The 22472-nt window shown below is 46.2% G+C and overlaps 1 protein-coding gene across 4 annotated transcripts; it reads left to right on the top strand.

Annotated features, from left to right (window-relative positions):
- Positions 1-12740: 12740 nt before the first annotated feature.
- Positions 12741-22087, top strand: CNBP (CCHC-type zinc finger nucleic acid binding protein). Of its 4 annotated transcripts, none has more exons than XM_069027428.1 (5): positions 12741-12868; positions 19236-19355; positions 19625-19720; positions 19899-20100; positions 21017-22087. In XM_069027428.1, exons 2-5 carry the CDS (start codon positions 19253-19255, stop codon positions 21132-21134), a joined length of 519 nt encoding a protein of 172 aa, XP_068883529.1. In that variant the 5' UTR covers positions 12741-12868; positions 19236-19252; the 3' UTR covers positions 21135-22087. The 4 variants fall into 4 exon arrangements, with proteins under 4 accessions (XP_068883529.1, XP_068883532.1, XP_068883531.1 ...); XM_069027431.1 differs by having other exon boundaries at positions 12743-12868; positions 19628-19720; XM_069027430.1 differs by having other exon boundaries at positions 12743-12868; positions 19902-20100.
- The last annotated feature ends 385 nt before the right edge of the window (positions 22088-22472 follow it).

The following is a 22472-nucleotide window of genomic DNA, read 5'->3' as shown; positions in this document are numbered from 1 at the left end:
GTGTAGGGAAGAATAAAGAATCCATGCAGGGAAGGGGATAAAGAATCCACAGCTGGGACCTCAAGGAGCCTGGGAAGGTGAAGGTGTTTGGCAAAGCCTCTTGTAGCACACTCTGGAGAGGCACAGCCAGGGAAGGCAGAGGTTGTGCCTGGTGAAGGTGTCAGCAGTCGGTTTGGCTGTGACCTGCCCTGTTCCTGAGAACATTGGGCTCCCTCACACAGAACCAGGGCTTGCCTATCACCCCCTGGGGACTCATGGTGGGATTGAGCCCTGAGAGGAGGAGAGAGGAACCCTGAATTCCAAGTGATCCTGAGTTCCCTTTGTCACAGTCATTCCCACTGCTTGTTAAACTGCAGTGTAGGGTGGGAAGGCACTTCAGGAGAACACTGGCAGAGGATGAAGCATCTCTTCCATACTGAGGGCCAAATAGGTCTTTGATGACCTATTATATAACAAATCCTGACTGTCAAGATGGAAAAAACTCATGTGGCTATTTAGCTTTATTCTGGAGTTGTACATCTGGCTTCAGAGTTGGGCTCCTCCTCTCTGATCCTGGTTTTTCCTCCATGTCCAGGAACAGAAAGTGCCCAGTGTCAGGCAAGGACAGGTGACAGTGCAGAGGTTATCCCTGCTCAGCCCCAGGGAAAACTGCACAGAGCTGTTGCGAAGTTCATCTTCACATCTCTTCATTCAACCCAGTGACACAGACATTTTGGACATTCTGCTCACATGGTTTGCATTAAAGCATTATGAAATCCCAAATTCTGGTGCCAGATGGTTTTGAATTACTTTGCTTGTGTAAAGGGTTTAATTTGGGTGCAGGGAAAATGTAAAATAACTCTGGTAATAGCTTTAGCAGGACTCCACAGCCTGCATTTGCTTTATTCATCAGCCCTGCTGGCTGCCTTCTGCACGTTATATTCCCAGCCATGATAAAACTTCAAAACATGAATTCAGATTTACTGACTTCCCAGAACAGACTCTGCTCTGTAAAATGTTTAAAGGGATTGACGTGAAAGGAAATATTCCTAAAGACCTCTCTGCTGAGAAACCACACGGTGAATAAAAATAGCTCTCTTTTTCCAAATACATGGCTCCTAGGAATGCCTGAGCCTGGGCCTGAGTGCAGACAGGGAAAAGGGGGAATGGGGAAAGGTCAGGCATACAGCTGTTGCTCCTGCCAGGAGCTTTCTGCTTGCTTCACTTGATGAGCTGAATGAGCCTTTTAGCTACTATTAACAGGGATCACGTTTTTCAGATGATCTTTTCTTGGTGGAACAGATGAGCACCAGGAGTATAAATATGGAGTTAACTTGAAATCAGATCTGTTGGAATTCACACATCCCGTTCTCCGTGGTATGAACAGGGTGAAAGGGGCCCTTGCACTTTCTGGATTTCACCCTGCATGGACCACTGTCACATCATGTACCACGGGGCTCTGCCTCGTCACTATTCAAATATAGAGTTACTCCCCTGATCCAGTCACACTCCCAAATGCAAGTGTAAAATGTTGGCCTGGTTAGACCAGTGGCTTTCTAGGATATAATAATGAAAATAAGCTGGGCTGTATTTTAAGAGACCACTCTAAAGCTACTCCGTTAACTGGATGTGATTTTAGTTGGTTTAAATTTACTCGAGATGGGGAAGCCAGTGAGTGGCTAAAGAAAGTCTTTGTCTCAGTATCCTCTTTTCTAGTATTTCAGAAATAAATTGCTTATTTTCAGAGACAACACAAAAATAAGGGCATAAGGACATATGGACAGTGGTCTTGTTCTCAGAGACATAACTGGGGGAAGGCTGGTTTGTACAGAGGGATTCCCCTGGCTCTGCTTAACACCTTTTATCAGTTTTCACTCACCCTTTTTCTACAAGCACTTTCTCCCTGAGTTTCTGTGGAAAACCCAGAAAGAGAGATGTCAAACAGAAAAACAAACCAGGAGTTTTAGATTTGATTTTGACAAGCTTAGTATTGCCAAGGAGCCTGTGTTTCCACTTGTACTGCAATACAGAGACAGAACATCACTGACTTGCAATTCATTTGATCAGTCTCCAAGTACTCTACAAGAATTACTTGGGAGTCATTCTTCTATCAAGTTATTCTTTAAAAAGAAAGGGACACGAAGCAAAACTTGGGAGATGCCACGGGTTGAGTCCTCCTAACCTGAGCACTGCATGTGCCCAGGGCTTGGCACGGCTCCCCTCCACCCCCTGGGCTGGGGTGAAATCAAAGGCCTGTTTAGAATTTAGGATTAACCACCAGGACACTTGGATCTAAGGGTAGGACAGGGAAGCACGTGAAGCAGATACACAGCTGAACATTGCCTGCAGCTGCAGGACACACATCTGAAGGGGTTTTAGGATGTGTACTGGCAGAAATGCACTGGAGCAGCCCCTCTTTCAAAGGAATGATCAGCACACAGACACTGGTGTGAGAAGTTTGTTACATTCCCTAAAACCTTGTTGGATGGCCTGTGCTGTATCAGTGTCCCACTGTTTAAAACTGGAAAGGCAGAAGTTCCCCTGTTTTCCTCAGTGCCATCTCTCCCGCTGGCTCCCCCGTCTCTAGAGTCCAAACACTGACAGAGTACTGTGGATTATTTACCAGGGTTTTCCTCTGGAAGGCTCTGGGGTAGTTGCTTGGGACTCTCCCAAATTTTCATCATTTTCATACATTTTCCAAGATGAACGTGTCCCCCCACGTGGTGAGACACACACTCAGCTAACATTGAGACAACCAAATAAAACCAATTCAGCAATTTCCAAGGATGATTTCCCTCGGCTCAGAAGAAGCTCCTGTACTTCAGGGTTAGGACCTGCCTACAGTTCTGCTCATTGCTCACTCCTGAGCGTCTCACGCACAGAGCCTTTGGAAATGAGGCACATACTCGTTGTCACCACCCAGGAAAAGGTTCTGTGACCTGTGCAGCATCACCCCAGAGATCTGTCACACAGACAAGGACAGAATTCAGTCACCCTGGACAAGGTTCGGTTCTCTGAGCCATGAAATTGTCCTTTCCCTTTGCTGTAGTCTCCGTGTGCATCTCCCAGCTTTTCCAACAAGGTAAAGGTTCCATTAGCAAGCAACCCTGATTGACCCCAAGGAGGCCGGGAAAAAGCAGCACTGAATTATTTCACTGAAGGCTGTTGCAATTCTGTCCACAAGATTCCTAAATTAAGGTTGTAAAAACAAACTTAACCCTAGCATGCCCCAGTTTTGGAGTGTGGTGCAACATACTCTAATAACTGCATTTTCTGGGCAAATTTTCTCTAGGAACGAACACACAGCACCAACACTCTGCAGGTGTAGCAGTGCTCAGATATGAGGAAGAATTAACTATTCTATTCACCAGCACTAATGGACTGGCCCAAAGCCACTTTCCTGCCTTTGAGGCAGGAGGTTCCATTTCATTAAATGAAAATTTAATGGAGTGGGCTCAGACATTCCCTTTACACCCGTGCAGGGGAAGAGATGCCGGTGAACAGCAGGTGAGGAGCGATGAGCTGCTTGATTAACGAGCTTCCCTGCTCTTCCTTCAGGTTGAAAAGCTGCCCAGAGCAGCTGGCACCGTGCTGTGCTGGGGGGGTCTCAGCCATCTCAGTGACCCCAGCAGAGCCACACGAGGGAGTCACAGCCACCCCACAACACATTCCCTGCAGTTCGGGTCTCTGCTTCCAGCCAAACACCCCGAGCTTCTCCTGACTCAGGCACGAGTTGCATGCCTGCAAACCTGCTCGTCAGGTTGGCTAATGAATGTGTTTGTTTCTGAACGCTCCAGTGTCAACGTTAGTCACTGCACGAACCTTGGGAACAATAGAGGGATCAGCCAACACCTAAGGTCATTCCCAACCCAAAATATGAGAATATATTCTTGAGGTACGTTCCATTTGTTATTGGCTCTATCACTTTTCCCAGTTTGAAGCTGACTGAGAGCTGCTTCCAGGAAAATAACCATGGCCAGAGCGGATAATGTGTTTTATCCTGGTATACACTGAAGAGAAAAACAAGTGATAATTTCTGAAAAATAGCATCTCCCTTCTGCAAAGAAAAAAACCCACTATTCTATTTATTCTTCAGTTTTCAGGGACAGCTGATTTTTCTCCTAAATTCACATACAACCTCCTTTTCCCTATCTTTTGCTAGATACCAGTATTGTGCCATTTTCAGGCTCCCATGGATAAAGCATCCTCCTAGATGACTCCTTTCATTAGTCTGACTAACCTTGGAGACAGATATTTATGATATAATGATGACTAGACTTCCACCTGCCTGAATCTTAAAGGAAGAATTTTTTAAAGAAGACTTTAATATGAAGCATGCCTGTTAAAGCTGGTGATAGTATTAATAATATGAGTCTCAGATGAGTTACTGCATATTTAATTACTATGATATTATCAAATAGGATGCCAGTGAGGAAAAACAAGCCATACTTTTGAGCAATGACAGGCTTTTTACTCCATTTTATTGAATAACAAACGCTGGAACCAAATGCCATCCTTCTCTTAGGTGACTCTGTCTGCTTTTATGGTGTTCACATGAATTCCAAAGCACTCCTATATAATGTATGTTGTACCATCACCCTGGAATTAGGGATGTTTTGAAAGCCCAGTGGCTGCAGCTCTGAAGTCCACACACACAATTTGATAAACCGTGCAATGCACCAGGCCCTGTTTATCTTCTTCTGGGGATGTGGCACCTGGGGACATGGGGCAGTGGTGGCCTTGGCACTGCTGGGTTAATGGCTGATGAGCTTGAAGATCTTTTCCAGCCTAAATCATTCTATTATTCTTTGGTTCCATACCCAAGGTGGCGTAAAATGGGTCAAATAATCATGAAGCACTGGGGGGAAAATGACTTAAAAGTGTGAAGTCTCATTTCTCACGTGTGGGGTAAGGAATTCTAACAGCACTTCCACATGTGCCAAAACACTTGGATTTACTCTGACTCCTCCATTGGTCCTTAAGATCTTCAAAAATCACTATTTCGTATTAAAAAGTCATCAAGTATTTAAGTCACGCTTCAGGCAGACCTGTTCCTGCTCTCCTCCAAGCACCTATCCCTTTTAACTGGGCACATATTCTTCCTCTGGCTGTGCTTGAGCAGGCTGGGCAATGACTCTTCACTTCTGTCCCTTGTAATGCAGCTTGGTCAAGCTACAAAACACACAGGAGGGAACCTCTTTCCTTTTAATTGTTGGTTTCTGCCAGTTTGTACTCAAGCCTGTCATTTTATTAGCAGTATTTTTCCTTTATGAGCCTCTTCTCTGAAGCAAAGGACCAGCGGTACTGCGGTTGTGGCACTGCAAAAGCCAGGCAGGGGTTTAGGTACAGATCACAACCCATGTGCAACACTTGGCACAAGAGTTTTGCACTCTGTAATTCTGAAGTCTGACAAAACATGTAAGTGGGGTTTCCAGCCACTCCAGGGAGACTACCTGGGAATCAAAAACACCAGGGAAACAAAACCTGCTGCGTACAACTTTGCAAAATAGAAATAGCCACTCCTCACACTGAGCAGTAGAACTGGGGATATTGAGCAGGAGAAGGAAGGACCTGTAAGATGACAAAGCACTGGCAAACATATCCTGAAAGGCCAAAGGCTGAACAGAAGCCCCTCCTGCACTCACACCAGAGCAGAGTTTATGTGGAAGTGTTAAGTGTATGTGCCAGAGAGAGCTATTCCTAGATTCCCTAAGAATGCACCACAAGATTTTATAAATAATCAATTCAAAAAGCTGGAAAACAGAAGAAAATTATTTATTTATACAGAGAAGATCACACCTCTTATGAATTATGAACTATGCATTTATATAGCGGGCCATATGTGCTCATGAATAAATCCTTTTCTGAAACTCAAGACTTCCGTAGCTGTTCACTAAGTTAAATTTTACACATGTTAATGAGGAGAAGCCTAGGAAACGAAGATAGTTCCTTCCTAAGTAAAAGTCTTGCTTAAATCAGTGACACCCCAGGACCTCAATATGGTTTTGCAATGTCCATTTGTATTTCTGGGACTGAAATCCTTAAAACAACTCGAGAACATCCCAAGAGAAGAGCAGCACCCAGCTGTGTGCACTGAGGAGAAGAAGCTGGTCGTGTGTTTAGGATGTTGTCACTTACCAAGAGCTTACATTGAGGCTGAGGATTTTTCGTATTTGGCTGAATCAAACAACTAGATCTGTAAATTTAGCATTGAAAAATTATATGATGATACAAATGTGAGGGGAAATTTTTTCATTTCTATTTAATTTATATGGAATTGACATGAAAAGAGCAGAAGTCAGAGTAGCTTAGAGGAGTTTTTACCTGTAAATTTTAACCTTTACAATTCCAAACACAGTATGTTTGCCCTGCTGGGGAACCCCACAGTATCTGGGGGGTTTTTAACCTTTAAAACTGCCTCAGCTGCATTACTGCTCCAACTTTGAGCCTATAGCATAATTAAAGCAACTCTATTATCTCACACACGCCCCTTTGTCACAACTCTGAATTGTGATATGCTTGTTCCTATACTTTTCTACCTCCAAGCCAGTACCCTTTCTACGACCTTTTACTCATCCTCAGCTTGTAGTTTCTCATGCAATTGAAGTGAGCCACGCTTATTTTTAGCACGCACAAATATTCTAGGAACTACAGAACTGTTTGTCATCTCTGTTGGTAGAGCCAAATTGTTTTCATTTGTTACTTGGTGGAAATTACCATGGAATTCAGTTATCTTTTTGTTGTTGGTAATGCTTACATTTCTTAGATAATTTCTCCTCTCCTGTGAGTTATTCTCACCACTCCTTCCTGACGGGCATATCCCTAACATGGCTTTGCACAGCTTCAGGGGCACATCTCTTTTAAAAGAGTATTTCTCATAATTATTTTTGTACTTCTATGTATTATTTAATGCAGCTGAAAGGATGCTGTCAGGTTCATATCCACATTTCAATCCGAGGTGGGATAACCTCACTTAGTTCACTTTCCTATATCCTCTGAACTATTTTGGGTAAAACACCTCACTGGAAAAAACAATAAAGCAGATAAATCACTGTAATAGTAACACAAAATTTTTCCCATTAGATATCTATCTTTTTGCAGAGAATTTATGTTTGAAAGGAATGTTGCTATAATATTTTCCATTAAATTATCATGCTGCTAAATCTTTCTTGGCACAGGTTGTGGTAAGGTGCAACAACTCAACTGCTTGCTTGACAGCTTATTCCAGGAATAATGTAGAAGGGAAAAAAAGTTCTACTCATTACTTCAGTAATGAGATATTGGGGGGGCAAGGTTTTAATCCCCTTTGCTTTGGCAGGCTGCAAACAGGACACCAGATGGGATATATTTCATAAATAAACACTGCAAAGGCTCTGATCCACCTATAGCCAAGTCCTGACTCAGCCTCCTCTTACTGAAATCACTTGGAGCCTGGTCAAGTACAGATAAAGAGCTCATTTCAGTGTTGGATCCCAGCTGAGGATTGCTGCATCCAAACTAGGTTAGGAACCTGCTGCTGGGAGCGGTGGCAGTGGGAGAGAACAAGGCAGCTTTGCTTTGGTACTCTCTTCAGTCGAGTCAGCCTAGACTAGTCCATTTTCTCTGCTTCCAGCTGCCTCTGGAAAACTTGATGAAGCTGTTCCAGCATCTGGATGTCTCTGCTCCGCCACTGCCCTCTGGACATACTGGGGTTTTTTCCTAAGAATCTCTTTCCTTCCCAGAGTTAACTGGAACAGACATGAGGGGATGTCCCCTCAAGAAGGTAAAGCCTTTGGTGTCCCAGATACAGTTGCTCAATGTCAAACATACACTGAAACAAGATGGGCTGGTTTTGAATCTCAGGTGGAGGCTCCAAAATCCATTGACACAGCCCAGCAGGACTGGGAGCAAAGAGGAGGTTTAGTTATGGGATCTGATCCTCCTCTGGAGTCACAGCTCAGGAGATGCCCTCTCAGAATGGCACAAGCGTTCAACTGGTATCATCAACATCATGGAATGCCTGGGCTCATCGAGTCCAATCATGTTAAATTAATAATTAACTTTTTTAGTTGTATTTGCAATAAACACTGCATAGAAATTTTTGGTCACCGATTCCTCATCAGTAAAACTCAAATTCTGGAATCACTTGTGTAAGTGTCTGGGAGCAGTGCGAAAAGCATCTGAAGCAAGGGAGGAGCCCGGGCTGCAGACTGACTGCGGCAGATGCCTGAGGGCAGACAGCTGATAACAGACCCGGCGAGCCGCAGCTCTCTGGGGACAATCCAGGCACCTCCTCACCGGGCTCCACATTGTCCTGGATAACCCCAGGGCACTGCTCAGAAAGAGAAGCAGCAGAATGACTAAATCTGCCCCTTCAGTGGAATATCCCATTTTAGAGGGACACCAGAACTCCATCAACAAACACTGTGTACATAAACATCTATGCTGTTCTCACGGCGCAGTGCCTCTGGCACCGCAGGTTTTGGAGGTTGTCCCTCAGTTTTGGGGGTGCGTGGCCTCAGAGCCTGCAGCAGCAGGTCTTTGCAGTGCCACACACACCATCAAATGCCGCTGTGATTTTTAACACTGTAGCCAGCTTAACAGCCATAACGCTGGGCTCGGTGCTGAAGTGCCCGTGTGACCAAAGGAAATGACACCTGGAAGGTAGACACAGTGTAAAATATTAAAGTATACCGAGCAGCTGGCACCCAGCAGGTTATTCCACAGGTTGTTTTAAAAGTAACAGAACAGCACAAGGAGGTTTGTGTGTTCTTTCCATGTCGCAGAATATGCTTTAGAGGATACTTTATTGAGGCGTTTTGTCAGCGTGCCTCAGCCTGTGCCACACTGGTTATATTGGGTATGGTCTCATGGTGACTTCATCTGCAGTTTCACCTTCCCATTCTCATGGGACACCAATCTGCTGCTCCAGGCACTGAGTCCTGAAGGCCCCCTCTTGTACCATGTAAGCTCTGGCTCTTTATTCCACAGGACTTCCCAAATAACTGATTTCAATCTCTTTAGAGAAATAGAGGGATGATTGTGTAGCTGCAGTTCTTAGTTAGCAAAGGAAGTTCTTTTTGCCCGATTCTAAAAGTGGATATCTGTGCAACAGTCATGAGCTAACTCATCACTCATGTATTATTATATACACTAAATAAGTAATTATTGGAAATCTCATCAGCTAATTATAATAAATCAAAATGGACTAAGCATCTGGAATCAGTATGATTGCTTCTCTTCAACCAGACACATTTTGCCCTAGAAGACTGTATATAGCTAATTTAGCAGAGACACACTCTCAAAATAAAAAATACATACATATATATATGCCTATGAAATAACTCAGCCATGAAGCTTGAATACAAATACGAATATTTTATAAAAGAAGCAGGCAGATCTCTCCTGCTATCTGTTGCATCATCCAGGGAATATAGGGAATATGTGCCTTCTACATTTCAAAAGTCTCTTGAGATCAGCCCTGGTGCTCCCCAAGCTGTCCTTTACACAGCCAAGGGTCACCCAGAGTCAGTCTCCCCTTTCTCAGCACAGCAGCTGATTTCACTGGGGGTTCATCAGGCCTCCATTCCACAGCAGGCTGAGTGTGACTTTTCTAAAGTAAATCCACAGAGCTGCCAGTAGACTCTTAGCCCCCTGGAATTCCATCTGCTGCCGAGGCCAGGGCACGGCATCCAGGGGCAGGCCTTGGAAAGGTGGGGGTGTTCCTGCCCTGCTGCGGCCTCCTGACAGGGGAAGGGATGGCAGGGCATGGGAAAGGAAGGGGAAACAGCCACCACTTGTTCTTGACTGTGCTGCTCATGAGGCGTTTTCAACTCAGCCATATTCAGAATAAATACTTTTATTTCCAAATAAATACTAACAATCCATAGCGTTTATTTTAGGTGTCCCCGGTTTTGAAAAATCCCACCTACAAAATGCAGTAAGGTTTGCTTTAACAATGGAAATCTGGGGCTGAGAGGCAATGACAATCACCCAGCAACTGGAACAGTTCTCTACCCACAGCTCCAACCACTCACAGGAAAACAACGCAACAACAAAACATGATTTGTTGTTTTATTTGGTCTTAAAATGATTTGGCTCTTTGTCCAACACTTCTAAGAACTGTCTGTGTTAGGAAAGATATATTGGTGAAACAACAGATTACCTTCAGCTGGGAGTGCACTGGAGCTCCTCTGAGCACAGCTATTCGCAAATTGCTCTGGAGGCTTGGGATTTTTGGGGCAGACACATGACATAAAATTGTATTTTCCTTGTGTGCAAGAAATGTAGAGACTTTGTACTTCCACCTTGTTTTCTGTCTCCTTTGTTTTCTCTAGGAAGTACTAACTGAGCCCAGAATAGATGTCATGCTCCTCACTTTTGTTCTCTAACTGCAAGACTATCCTTTGCCTAAATATCAAAGGGAAACTTGCAAAACGAGAACTACAAGTTTTATGAAGATACAACGAGCCAAATTCATTACTGAGGCAAGTACACAAACCAAATGCTGTTAAAGACTCTCTTACTATCTGCTGGGGGAGAATTTCCTCCATTATAATGAAACATCGCTAAGAATATCCTGTCTTATGAGAACGCTGGAGATGAATGTGAGGCAGTACACTTAGAGAGGATGATTAATTGATGTGTCACCAACAGTAACACTTCTTGAGTAAAGCATTTTCACTCACAGTTGCACCCTGGTTCCACTTCAACTAAGGGAGAGTCCAGGGTATGATTTGAAGTTCTTTTAGATAAAGAGTTTTGATTTGCTCAGGGCAATTTATCACCTTTATCAGTCACAAAAACTTTTTATGACAGTAAGTCTACAGGTGCCACCAAGATTAAGCCTGGAGTTTCCTGGCCTCAGGGACAGTTCCAGAAGTACAACCAGTACAACACAACAAAAAGTTACAAAAGTTTTATTACAAGACATTTGTCGGTCCAAAATTCCTGAGTCCTATTACAAAGACTCAGAGAGAAGCCAGGTTTTACTACTTTAGAAAAGCTTTGATGAAAAATGACCATATATGATTTTGTTTCTGCAGCCTTTGCGAGTGACATTGATCTGTTGTTTTTTACCCATGCAGTGAAAAAAATGATGATTTATAAGTTCTGAGCACTTCCTTAGCTGCACACACCATTTTTCTTCCCTTTATCACCTGAAAACAGCAGTAATTGACTGGAACAGAACGTGGGAACAGGACTGTAATGTATTTGAGGCAACCAAAGGCCATGAAAATTATGCTGGACTAGGATTATGACAGTAGAGATTTAAAAAGTAATTAATGGGAAGAAATGCTATTACTGGGGAAAATGTTATTACGAGTTCAAAGCCTGTTGGCGATGCTGATGTTTTTGCTGAGAGGCACATTGCCTTTTCACAGCTCAGGATGGGTTTAGTTCAGTGGAAAATACAGCATGTTATAAACCACACCACACAGACATGCAAACACAGCCCACAAAACACAAATAAACTCAAGTCCATCTTAAATGAGCTGCACTTAACAGGGAGGAAAAGACACATGTTGTTACTCATGGTCTAATTAAAGAAACTTAACAGTGCCATAATATTAGATTTACAGCTTGAGGAAAGGTCAATCCAAAGTGTCTCCACGATCAGCCTCATTTTATTCCTCAGCCCGGGGGCTCGGTGGGGGTTTCTTGTGCCTGAAGAACAGGAAGGGAAAGACATTTAAACAAAAGGATGGCAACTAATTGCGGGTAACGCGGGTGTGTTGTACTTGCTGCACTATCCACGCAGGAGTGCAGTTTGGGGCGATAACTGGCCACTAGTCCGTTTACAAAGTTCCCAAGCAAAAGGGAGAAGATTCTCAGAAGGAAGAACATTCTCAGAAGCTGAACTAAGCGGTAAATTACTTCTGAGCTTTGCGTAACGCACAACGGCTGACGGCAAATTCTGTTCAGCAACTCAAACAAACTTTTCTCCCCTCCAGCCTTTCGGCTGCCGCGCGTGGAAGCCCCGCGTGGAAGCCCCGCGCAGTTGCTGAGCGGAGCCCTCAGCGCTGGCGGCGCCCCGGGAGCCCTCCCGGCCCCGCGTCCTCCATTTCCTGCGCTGCGGCGGCGCCCGCGCCCTGCCAAGATGGCGGCGGCGCCTGAGGGCCGGCTGAGGGCGGGATGCGGCCCCATCCCGAGCCCCGGGGCCGCTCCAGCCCGACCCGCACCGCGGAGCGCAGCACCGGCGCCGTCCGGACAGGGCGGCGCGGGGAGCGGGACGGAGGCTGAGGGCGTCCCGGCTGGCGGAGGCTGCCGGGGGACGGGGCGGCGGCGAGTCCCGAGCAAGTCTCGCTTGGGGTTGCGGGGTTTTCCCCCGGAGGCTTTTGGCTGCCCGGCTCGGCGCGGGAATCTGGGCAGGGCAGAGGAGCGGGGCCGAGCACGGCTCCCCGCTACAACACGGAGTCACGGCGCGCAGCGGACTGGGCCGCGCAGTGACAGGCGGGGAGTGAGGCGAGCAAGGGCTCCGATGCTCCCGCCGGCCGCTCGGGTGCGTGCGGGGCCGCGCCGCCACTTCCGGGGCTCCCCCGCGCCCGGGCTCCGCTGAGCGCAGCGCGGGTAGAAGCGGGCCGTGAGTCACGGGCAAGCAGCGCGCACCCAGCGCCGCCATGGCCGCCCCGCCCGCCCCCGGCCTGCGCGCGGGAGGCGCGCCCCGCCCACCCTCCGGCCGCCGCCGTTGGGTGTCCCCGTCCGCCGCTGCCATTGGCCGTCCGCAGCGCCGCTCTGCGCCCATTGGCCGAGGCTGGCTCCGGCGAGCCGTGCGCACAGCGGCGGGGCGGGGTGAGCCGTCGGGCCGTGTGCACACCGCGTGTGGCGCAGGCAGCGGGACCGGCGGGGCCGAGCGGGCGAGCGGAGCTGAGTCGTGCGGGGGCCGCGGCCGCGGGGAACCGGACCGCAGGTACCGCCGGGAGGCCGCGAGGGAGCCGCAGGGGAGCGGCCGGGGGTTCTGCGGGGCCCCGGGGCGGCAGTGAGGGCACCGTACAGGACGGTGATGGCGCTGGCGCACTCCGGCCTAGCGCGCGGGAAAGTACGGCCGGGCGGGCGCGGGCGCCATTCCCGGCACTGTGGCGCGCCGGGGGGGGCCGTGAAGGCCGCTAAATCCGTGAGGGCCGCGGGCCTGGAGAGGGCGGCGGGCGGCGGCGGGTGAGTCAGGTCTGGGTTCCGGGAGAGCCCAGGGAGCCTGCGCCGCTCGGCGGAGGGAGGCCGGGGCGCTGGGCGAGGGGGGGGCCCGTTTCGCTCCGCCCGGGCGCGGCCCGGGGAGGTCTCACACTCGGTCTCTTGACCGGGGATGGGGGGCGGCGGGGCCGGGGCAGCGCTGCACGTGGCCGCCTGGGCGTGGGGAGGGGAAGCCCGGCCGGCCCGCCCGCCCGTGAGCCAGCGAGTTCGGGGAAAAGAACGTTCTGTGAGCCTGGGGACTGCGGAGAACGGACTGGAATTAAAACTTTTATTCATTAAATTGTTCTGTTTCTTTTTTGCATTTTATTTTGAGTCTCCGCTAAACTCCCGTCGGCGGGGCCGAGCGGGGCCGCGGCCCGCGCACCACGTGGTTCCCCACGTGCGAGGCTCTGCCGGAGACGAGAGGGTCGAGGTGTCGCAACTGTTTGCTCCGACCACAGGCACGGACGGTGGCCTGCTCTAAATCCAAATGTGACCTATAAATGGATAGGAAAAACAGCCTGTGCCATCTGCAGATCGCGGGCTGTGAGGCGGCCTTTTATTTGAGTTCCTGTCGGGCGTAGTTCTCAAGTAACCGCTGTTAGTCATTTAGGAGCCAGCGTTGTCACAACGGTTTATTAAGCCTAATAGTGAGTTCTGCTTTCCTTTGTACACTCAGTGGGATCCCATTACTACGCAGCACTGGGGTTGCCTAGTCCGTGTTTCCTTCTTCAGTGCAGACTTGCCTAGAGAAGCAATCCTACATCTGTCCTCAAAGTGAAGAGGTTAAATAAGTTCACCCGGGCTGTGTAACAGTTCTGTTAGTTACAGGTTTAACCTGCTGCTTAATCTGACTTTGTTAATGTCTGGGCTGATTTTTACGTTTAAAGCCTCACATGTTGCTCATGGTGTTTACTTTAAGTTTGAAAATTCATACAGATAGACAGAAAAAATTAAAGGGGATGGTGGTAAAATGTGCATATTTGGTAAATAAGGTTTATCCCTTTCCATATTAACGAGTATGGATAGGCAGAAAGTGCTACTGAGTCACTTCTTGATGAACTTTTGTTCTCTTTCTTGTTTGTGTCAACACAGATAGCCAAGAATTACTTGTCTAATTGGAGTCATGATGTCCTTTTGTCCTGGTTTCTGGCTCCTCTTGAGTCTTAGTTAATGTTCAGCAGTCCTGGGTCAGCTTAGCTGTGAAATGTATTGAGGCGTCCCAAAAGAAATGTAAGATTGGCTTTTCACTTCTTTAGGTTTCCTTGAATTTTTAAACTAGTTTCTTTCAGAATTGGAGTATTGTTATCTGCTGGTCAGAATACTTAATTTTGTATCTTGTTTTAGTGAGAACAGAAGAGGGAGACAGGAGAATCGCTAACTCTGTGGTAGCAGGTTTTCAGGTTACCGCATGGAAATTAACTGCTAAATATTGAGTGGCTTTGGTGACAGTCAGGTGTCCTGTGTTCAAGAATTCTTACATGTTGCTTGGGAAACAAAAACTCCTCATAGATGGTTCTTCTTGTAAAATGAGTAATGCTTTTTGACTTCTCTTTTAAAACTAAATGCTAGACTTAGGGCTAGCAGGCCTTTCTACCCTTTCAGTGCTCTAGAGGACAGCAGAGCTGTCCTTCCTGTCACGTTGGGGTTTCAGCATGCTCAGTTCTGGGCTGGCTTGTCCAGTTCAGGTGTGGTGCTGTGGGTTGGTCACAACAGCCTGGGAACATCCTGCTGATTTCCCAACGCGTGCCTCTGATAGAGCTGCCTTGCTGCTGAAGGGCTTTACGTGTGCTGGCTCGAGCAGTGGCTTTTATCTGCTCTGTCCTTTGATTGAAGGAGTGAAGTCCTGCTGATACCAACTGTGAGTGCTCTGCTTGTAGGTGAAAAGAAGCACTGGTAAGTAGAGTGAAGAGAGTTGCCCTGTTCTGTTGTGCTGTTGAATCCTAAGGAGCTGGTGGTATCCAGAAGAATCCTGCATAATCTCAGAGGTGAAGTTTGGCTTCTTTTTTATTATGAGGAGCCCGAGTTGTATTTCAGTTTGCTAAATCAACTTCTTCCTTGGAGGGCATCTAGGCTAAAAGCCATAAAATAAGGAGTATTGCAGTGGAGTTTTCTGGCAGTTTTTTACATCATCGTGTCTAGAAGGGCTGCTAAAAAAGATTTGAATATTGCTGAATCTTGTGCATGAAGACTGGAAATTAATAGCACCTCTCCTGTTCTAAGAGTCTTGAAGATGTATTAACTGTAAAGCTGCAGAAAGACACAGTCTTCAGAGCATGAGACAAAAAACTTCTTGTGTCAGAGGTGTCTCCTACAACCAGGAGAATCACAAAGAAACTCACTTTGAAGTTTGGTGCTCAAGTTGCACTCAAAGTTGTGACCTAGGAAAGCACTGTGGTGGCACAGGGATCTTTGTCATCAGTCCCTGCTGTTTAGCAGTGGGGCCATCACACAGAACAAGGTCTAAAATTCAATCTTAATAATGTTTCAGCTTCCAGCTGCAGTTATAGAGCTCTGTAGGATGAGTTTAGGTTAAATGACTGCCTTTTCCCTGTTCTAGAAAGGTAAGGTTTGAGATGAGAAACCATAACTAGACTTGAGTTTCTGGACAAGTTTTGGGAGCTAATCCTGGAGGCAGTGCATTGCTATATCTTGCAAAATTTGACTTGCCTCAGAAATGCTAGATGAGGCCGTAGTTGTGATTTGTTTTCCATTACTACTTTTCCTGCCCTGGTGAGGTAAAAATCTGGTTCTGGTATGTAAGGAGGGAGGGAACGATGACACATGGACAGACAGGACAGGCTGCTTTGTGTAACACATCTGAGCTTTGGAAAACAGTGATAGCTGTGACTGAAAACTTTCCAAGAAGACTTAGGTAGCTTTCTTGCAGGAGGCTTACTTAAGGTGGCCTTGATAGATAAAAGGAACTGCTGGAAACTTGCCTGTGATGACAAAATGGAGGAGTGTTGACTAATAGAGAACTGTTTGAACTTGGGTGGTTTTTACTGTACTCATTTTTTTCTCTTGGAAGTAACTGAAAACTGTAGTGGTGTCCAAAGTGCTTGGAGGCTCTCCATTTAAGGACTTGTCTTCTGAACCAGCCTTTTCTGGATGTCGCTCCTTGAAGGTGGCTGTTGGCTTTCTCTGAAAACTGAATCTTAACAGTTCACACTGCTGGGGAATTTTGTCCTGTGTTAGGCTTGTTAGAGTGCAGGCAAGTAAAACCAGTGTCAGCTGCAGCCGCCTCTCACTGGTGAACCCATTTGCAGTTCCAGATCCTTTACAGGAAGGATGCAGAAGTGCAAGATGGAAATACTGGTGAAGAGAAACTTCAGGCAAACTGTTTGGGTAGTCTTTAAGGTGTCTGAGGATGGAGCAGCATGCTTTGTAATCACACTTGTATGGCAGCTGTAACCTTCCACTGCTCTTGAGCTCAGGGGGAAAAGGGGCCTCTGATGATAGAGGGTTTTAAATAAATCTCAGTCTTGAACAATCCTTACACAGAGACTGGTGTTTAACTTTAGATTTCTAGTTCAGTTTGTGTAATCTTTACCAATTTGCTGTATAGCAGAGAAAGAGACACTTAAGGTTTTCCTTTTGAAGGGGCAGTTAAAAAGAAAAAAACCTCTAAATCAGATTTAAAAGTTCTCTTTTGACATTCCTTTGGGGCAGTGAGAAGTAAGCTTTTGTCCATCGTGCAGCTCCTGACCCAGACTGTCAGGACAGACTAGCTGTAGGCTGCCATTAATCTTGGTGTAAAAACTCCCCCACTGTGTATCTGAAGCAGGTCTGGCTCACCTGTCAGATACTTGTCTTTTACCATGTGTTAACCTGACTGGTTCTCTCGGTGCTTCATGTGGGGCGCTGCCAGCAGGACTCAGTCCTGTCACGTTGTGCTTGAGTCTCAGGTTCATGGTTGGGAGTGAAGTCTGTTCAGATGTGCTGCAGTTCTGTTACAGCTGGTGCCTACTATTTTGCTCTTTTTAATAGATCTTATGTTGCCATTTGATAAGGCTTTAATGTGAGGACTGTTTAAAAGAGTTGTAATAAACTCTTTATCTGCATATAATGAATATATATATTATATATATATATAATTTAGAGACCCCATCTTGGCCCTCTTGCAAACTAAAAGCAGCAGCATCCACTGTGGTGCCTGAGCCCAGCTCCTGCAGTTGGCTTTGCCTGTGTTTTTCCTGTTCTGCAGTGTCAACACAGTTGCTATGAAAACAGGGATAAACAATGGCACAGTGAGTGCCAGCTGCTGCCAGCAGAGCAGGCAGTGCTCAGCCCTGGGTGTCCTCAGAAGACGCTTGGAAGTCTTGAACGCTGAGATGAAGCAGAGAAGACTGAGTTTGTAATGTGTGAAATCAAGTGAAACTCTAAGTGCTCCAGCAACCAGTTGCTTTAACTTTGTTTAGATGCATTTAAGATCTTCTTGCAGCCTTTCACTCCAGAACTTCATTCTGAGGGCAAAAACCATCATCTGGTCCAGCTGGAAGTTAGACGTGGGATTACAGAGATAACATGCTAAAGTATGTATCTCTTGTATTTTAAATTCTCAGCCATCTGCTGTGGTTGGAAAATCACTTCTGTGCAGAAGTCCATCAGAGAGAGGAACTGTTTGGAGAGAGGAGTGGATAAAAAGCCACAGTAAATTTTTGAAACATTGGGGTACTTTGGAAATAGCTAAGTAACAATTCATGTTTAGATACACACTCTAAGAGCTAAATGTCAAGATGCTAATTCTGGTTCCTTCTGGAGCTCATGTGTTGTTCTACTGCTCCTGTAGTGGCTTTCTTAAAGACTCAACTCCTTGATGTTCTGTAATCTGGGATGGCCAAGGGTCTGGGAGGAGGGGAAACATTCTGTAATGTGAATAAACTGCAGGGTTACAGGGGGATTACCTTGAAGGGGGATCAGGTAAACTGCCAGGCATGCCAGATAATGATTCTACTTCTGTTGGGTAAAGAATAATGAAGTGGGAGAGAGCATGTGAGGTATTTAAACTTCAGGAGGCTTCATCAAAACAAAGCTTGATAAGTGTATTTTTAGAACAGTGTACTTTAAACTTGTCTTCAAGCACACTTTTAAAAAGACTTCAATTTAAATGTGTAACTTCCTTGTTCTTTTCTGTCTGGCTCTGGAAGTGTTGTGTGAGTGTCCTGCAGCTCAGGGGAGGTGTGGCAGTGTGAGCACAGTGTTGAACCTGTCCCATCCTCAGTGGGCTGTGCAGGCTGGCTTTGCTCATGCAGTGCTGACCTCCATTCCCAATATGGGCAAAGCAGGGATTGTGGTGTCAGACAGACCTGCCTTGTCTGATGCTTCCAGAGCATTCTAGGGATTTTTTCCCAGTTAGTCTTCTACATAGTTGGCAAGTGTCTGCTGTCTTAACATCTTAAAACATTTTCTTTCCTGTATACCTGGAGTGGAATATGCATCCTGAGCTGTAGGTTAATGACAAGTTGTAATTTTGCTTTTCAATGTTTACCTGCTGTTAAGGTCATAAAAGACCTAAAATCTTCAAATATTAAGCTAAGGGCTTTTGAATGCTTTAGGATTAATACTGCCTGTTCTTACACTTAGCTTCCAGAGTGAAGCCTGGTTAGTCAGTAGAGGTAGTAGCTGCCAGGGAGATGCTTCAAGAGAAAATAAAACAGCTAACAGGAGTAAGTAACTTGTAGAGATTAAGTAACTGGCTTTTGAGTTTAGCTCTCAGCCATAAGGAAGAAGGTGCTTTACTGAAAGGGATGATGACATTAAGGCTGGTACTACAATAGTTTGGGGGATTTCCTTCTCTTTTTTCCCTTTCCCTGAACATTTTGTAAGTTCTTGACCCAAAGGTTGGCTACAAAATAATTGAAAGAAAAGTTACATAGCACACTGTCTGTTCAAAGCTGTCTTACTCCAAGCAAAGTGGAGGCAAACTTTTATCCTCTGCAGTGGTTTCAATGGTCATGATACCATACAATAAAGTATTGACTTAGCTGGAAGTCCTGTATGGTTTGCATTGCCTTTGCTGGGGGGCTGGGAAACCTCTAAATCTCTCATTTTAATGTAGCCTCTGGCTGGGGGCAGAGAAGGTGCTCAAAAATGTTTTCCTCGCTCAGACAGGTGATCTGCAGCCATGAGCAGCAACGAGTGCTTCAAGTGTGGCCGTACTGGCCACTGGGCCCGGGAGTGCCCCACTGGGATGGGCCGTGGCCGTGGGATGAGGAGCCGTGGCAGAGGTGAGTGGTGGCTGTGCTTTTCTGTTTGTTTGGACAGCCATCTCCAGCTGGCTGCTGTGTGTAGTGTGTAAAACTGGCTCTGGCAGACCTGAGTGAAGAAGTTGGGACTCAAATTGGTAATAAGAACCAGTGAAATTTACCTCTACCTAAGACTTTGGCCAGGAGCTCTGAGAGTGAAGTTAACTTGTCAATTCAGTTTGTGATTAATTCTTAAAAGTATTCTGAACTTAATACTTATGCCTTTTTTTTTTTCTTTTACCCATTTCAAGCAGGCTTCCAGTTCATGTCTTCGTCTCTGCCGGATATCTGTTACCGCTGTGGTGAGTCTGGCCATCTTGCCAAGGACTGTGATCTTCAGGAGGATGGTAAGTATCACTAAATATTCCATCTCTTCTGTGCCACAGGCAGAGCTCTGTGGCTGAAGAGAAGGGTGGGTGCAGGGATTCCCTGGGAACAGGTTGTGCATGTGCCCTGTTCACAGCATGCTGCCCCTTGCACTACCAAGGTTTTATAGTCTTGTTTGGTATGTTTTTCTTATTGTGGAAGCCTGCTATAACTGCGGTAGAGGTGGCCACATTGCGAAGGACTGCAAGGAGCCCAAGAGGGAGAGGGAGCAGTGCTGCTACAACTGTGGCAAGCCCGGCCACCTGGCCCGCGACTGCGACCACGCAGACGAGCAGAAGTGCTATTCTTGTGGAGAGTTCGGGCACATTCAAAAAGACTGCACCAAAGTGAAATGCTATAGGTAAGGACTGGCAGGGAGCAGCTGCAAGATGCTCCTCAGGTGCTAGATGCATTCTGTGTCTGGTTTTGGTTAGGAAATGCAGCTCACACTGTGACTAGGTACCAGTTTCTTTGAACAGTTACCACTGTTGTTCAAAATTGAGCCTTAAACACGTATTGGCAAGGTGGAGTACAGATTCCATGTTGTATCTCTAGATGGCCACCCAGTGCAGGTGTTCAGTCAGTTGAGCTGTACAGGAGAAAGGGCTGTGTCGTTTTGCAGAAGGTAGCAGGAGGTACTTGGCTATGGCCCAGAGTTGGGTACCCTGTGTGTTCTGCCAGAGCTAACAAACTCCAGCTGTACAGCCCAGCTGACTGGCACAGCCAGCCCCGGCAGGAGCACACTTAAGATGCCTTGGTAATGGGCACAGTGAATAGAAGTGGGTGTTACATTGGTTTGAAATGCCATCTTCAGAGTGTTGTCTGGGTTTTGAATGCAGGCATATACCAGAAACAGCACGTTCCTGAGAGCAGTATTCTTCACCCCCACCAACATTCCCTTCTGTGGAGGAAGGAGAGAGAACATGGTGTATTTGAGTTAAAACTAATTATTCTCAAAACAAGGCTAAACTGTAGGCATAAGCATTGGGAACAGGCAAAACCCAGTACACAGTTGGGAAAAAAACCTGCAGACACACAAAGCTGATGATGTACAGTGATTTTGTCATATTCAGTGATTAATGTGAGTTGATTATTTGGGAGCAGTTCATGGCTCTGCTGAAGACAAACTTGCCTCATGTCAGAGAATTCTGGAACACAGACACAGAAGCCTTGAATGTAGAACTAGTGCTGCATGAAATTGAAGTAGACAGTGTTCTAACAGTAGGATTGCTCCTGTGAGTGTTGTGGCTGTTGTGACACACGCTTTGCTTTTGCAGGTGTGGTGAAACTGGCCATGTAGCCATCAACTGCAGCAAGACCAGCGAAGTCAACTGCTACCGCTGCGGCGAGTCAGGGCACCTTGCACGGGAATGCACAATTGAAGCTACAGCCTAATTATTTTCCTTTGTCGCCCCTCCTTTTTCTGATTGATGGTTGTATTATTTTTCTCTGAATCCTCTTCACTGGCCAAAGGTTGGCAGATAGAGGCTACTCCCAGGCCAGTGAGCTTTACTTGCCGTGTAAAAGGAGGAAAGGGGTGGAAAAATCAACTTTCTGCATTTAACTACAAAAATGTTTATGTTTAGTTTGGTAGAGGTGTTATGTATAATGCTTTGTTAAAGAACCCCCTTTCCGTGCCACTGGTGAATAGGGATTGATGAGTGGGAAGAGTTGAGTCAGACCAGCAAAAACCCTCTCTGGGTTACAGGGAAGTGATCCTATGCAGGAGGAAAGAAATTCTGGAAGTGTCTAAACTTCCTCATAACTTTTATTTTACTACAATGGCCTTGGATTGTCTGACCTCAGTAGCTGTTAACACCAAGTGATATCTGCATCAGGCCCTACCTAGAGCATATAGCTGAGTGGGAGTAAACAAACAAGATGCACATGCCTGTTAATGGCCATGAGAGAGAGAGAGAGAGAGAAATCTGAAATAAATCTAAAAGTAACAGTAATTCAGTCAGTGAACGTTAATGTTGGAGATACAGAATGCAATGGGAAGCTTTTGAATAAATATCTCAAAGTCAATCTGAAACCCAGACATCAGTGCTCATAGCATATACAATTTGGAGCTATTCAGGAGTTGCAAATAAATGCATTTTCACAGAAATCAAGATGTTATTTTTGTATACTATATCACTTAGACAACTGAGTTTCATTTGCTTGTAATCGGTTTTTAAAGTAAGATGGTAAGAGCAATTGAAGTCCTAGAACATAGAAAATGTAATTTTAAACTATCAATAAAGCTGGAGGAGGAAGGGGAGTTTGGCTAAAGTTCCTTTTGTTCATTTTTGGTTTTCCTGTACACAGTGCAAAATAACATATTAAAAGGGGTATGTGGAGGTTCAGCTTGGCCTTTTCTTTTGTGCTGTCTCATGTGAAGGTCCTGTCTGCAGATGTTCATGGCAGTGGGTGGTGGGGTCTGGATGGGGGGCTGAGTACATCTGTGCTGGTGCAGTTCAAGCATTTTGTGGAAAAACCATTACAGGAGGCACAGAGGCTGCTCAAGGTGCAGGGAGTTCCAACCTGAGTACTGAGTTCTGTCCAGCAGTACCTGAGCCTTCACAGTGGCACTGAGAACTTCAAGCATCTGCACTGGCCGTGCCCATGGTTGTGCTGTGTTGGTTCACTGGGGGTCAGTGAACAGTGGGAAGTTACACAGCTGAAAAAGGAGCTGATGAACGGTGGATCTGCACATCCACTCACTCAGTGAAGAGAGTGTTGGTGTGCAGG

This window comes from Aphelocoma coerulescens, chromosome 12 (assembly GCF_041296385.1).
Source record: "Aphelocoma coerulescens isolate FSJ_1873_10779 chromosome 12, UR_Acoe_1.0, whole genome shotgun sequence".
Classification (NCBI taxonomy): Eukaryota; Metazoa; Chordata; class Aves; order Passeriformes; family Corvidae; genus Aphelocoma; species Aphelocoma coerulescens.
Note: the sequence above shows the minus strand (reverse complement) of the source record. Positions and strands in the feature narration are given on the sequence as shown.

What these genes read in the sequence shown, in the direction of transcription:
- CNBP (XM_069027428.1), top strand. Translation starts at nt 19,253, where the DNA reads ATGAGCAGCAACGAGTGCTTCAAGTGTGGCCGTACTGGCCACTGGGCC. An exon ending in CTGTGATCTTCAGGAGGATG is followed by an intron (nt 19,721 to 19,898) that starts GTAAGTATCACT and finishes TTCTTATTGTGG; the next exon opens with AAGCCTGCTATAACTGCGGT. An exon ending in ACCAAAGTGAAATGCTATAG is followed by an intron (nt 20,101 to 21,016) that starts GTAAGGACTGGC and finishes TTGCTTTTGCAG; the next exon opens with GTGTGGTGAAACTGGCCATG.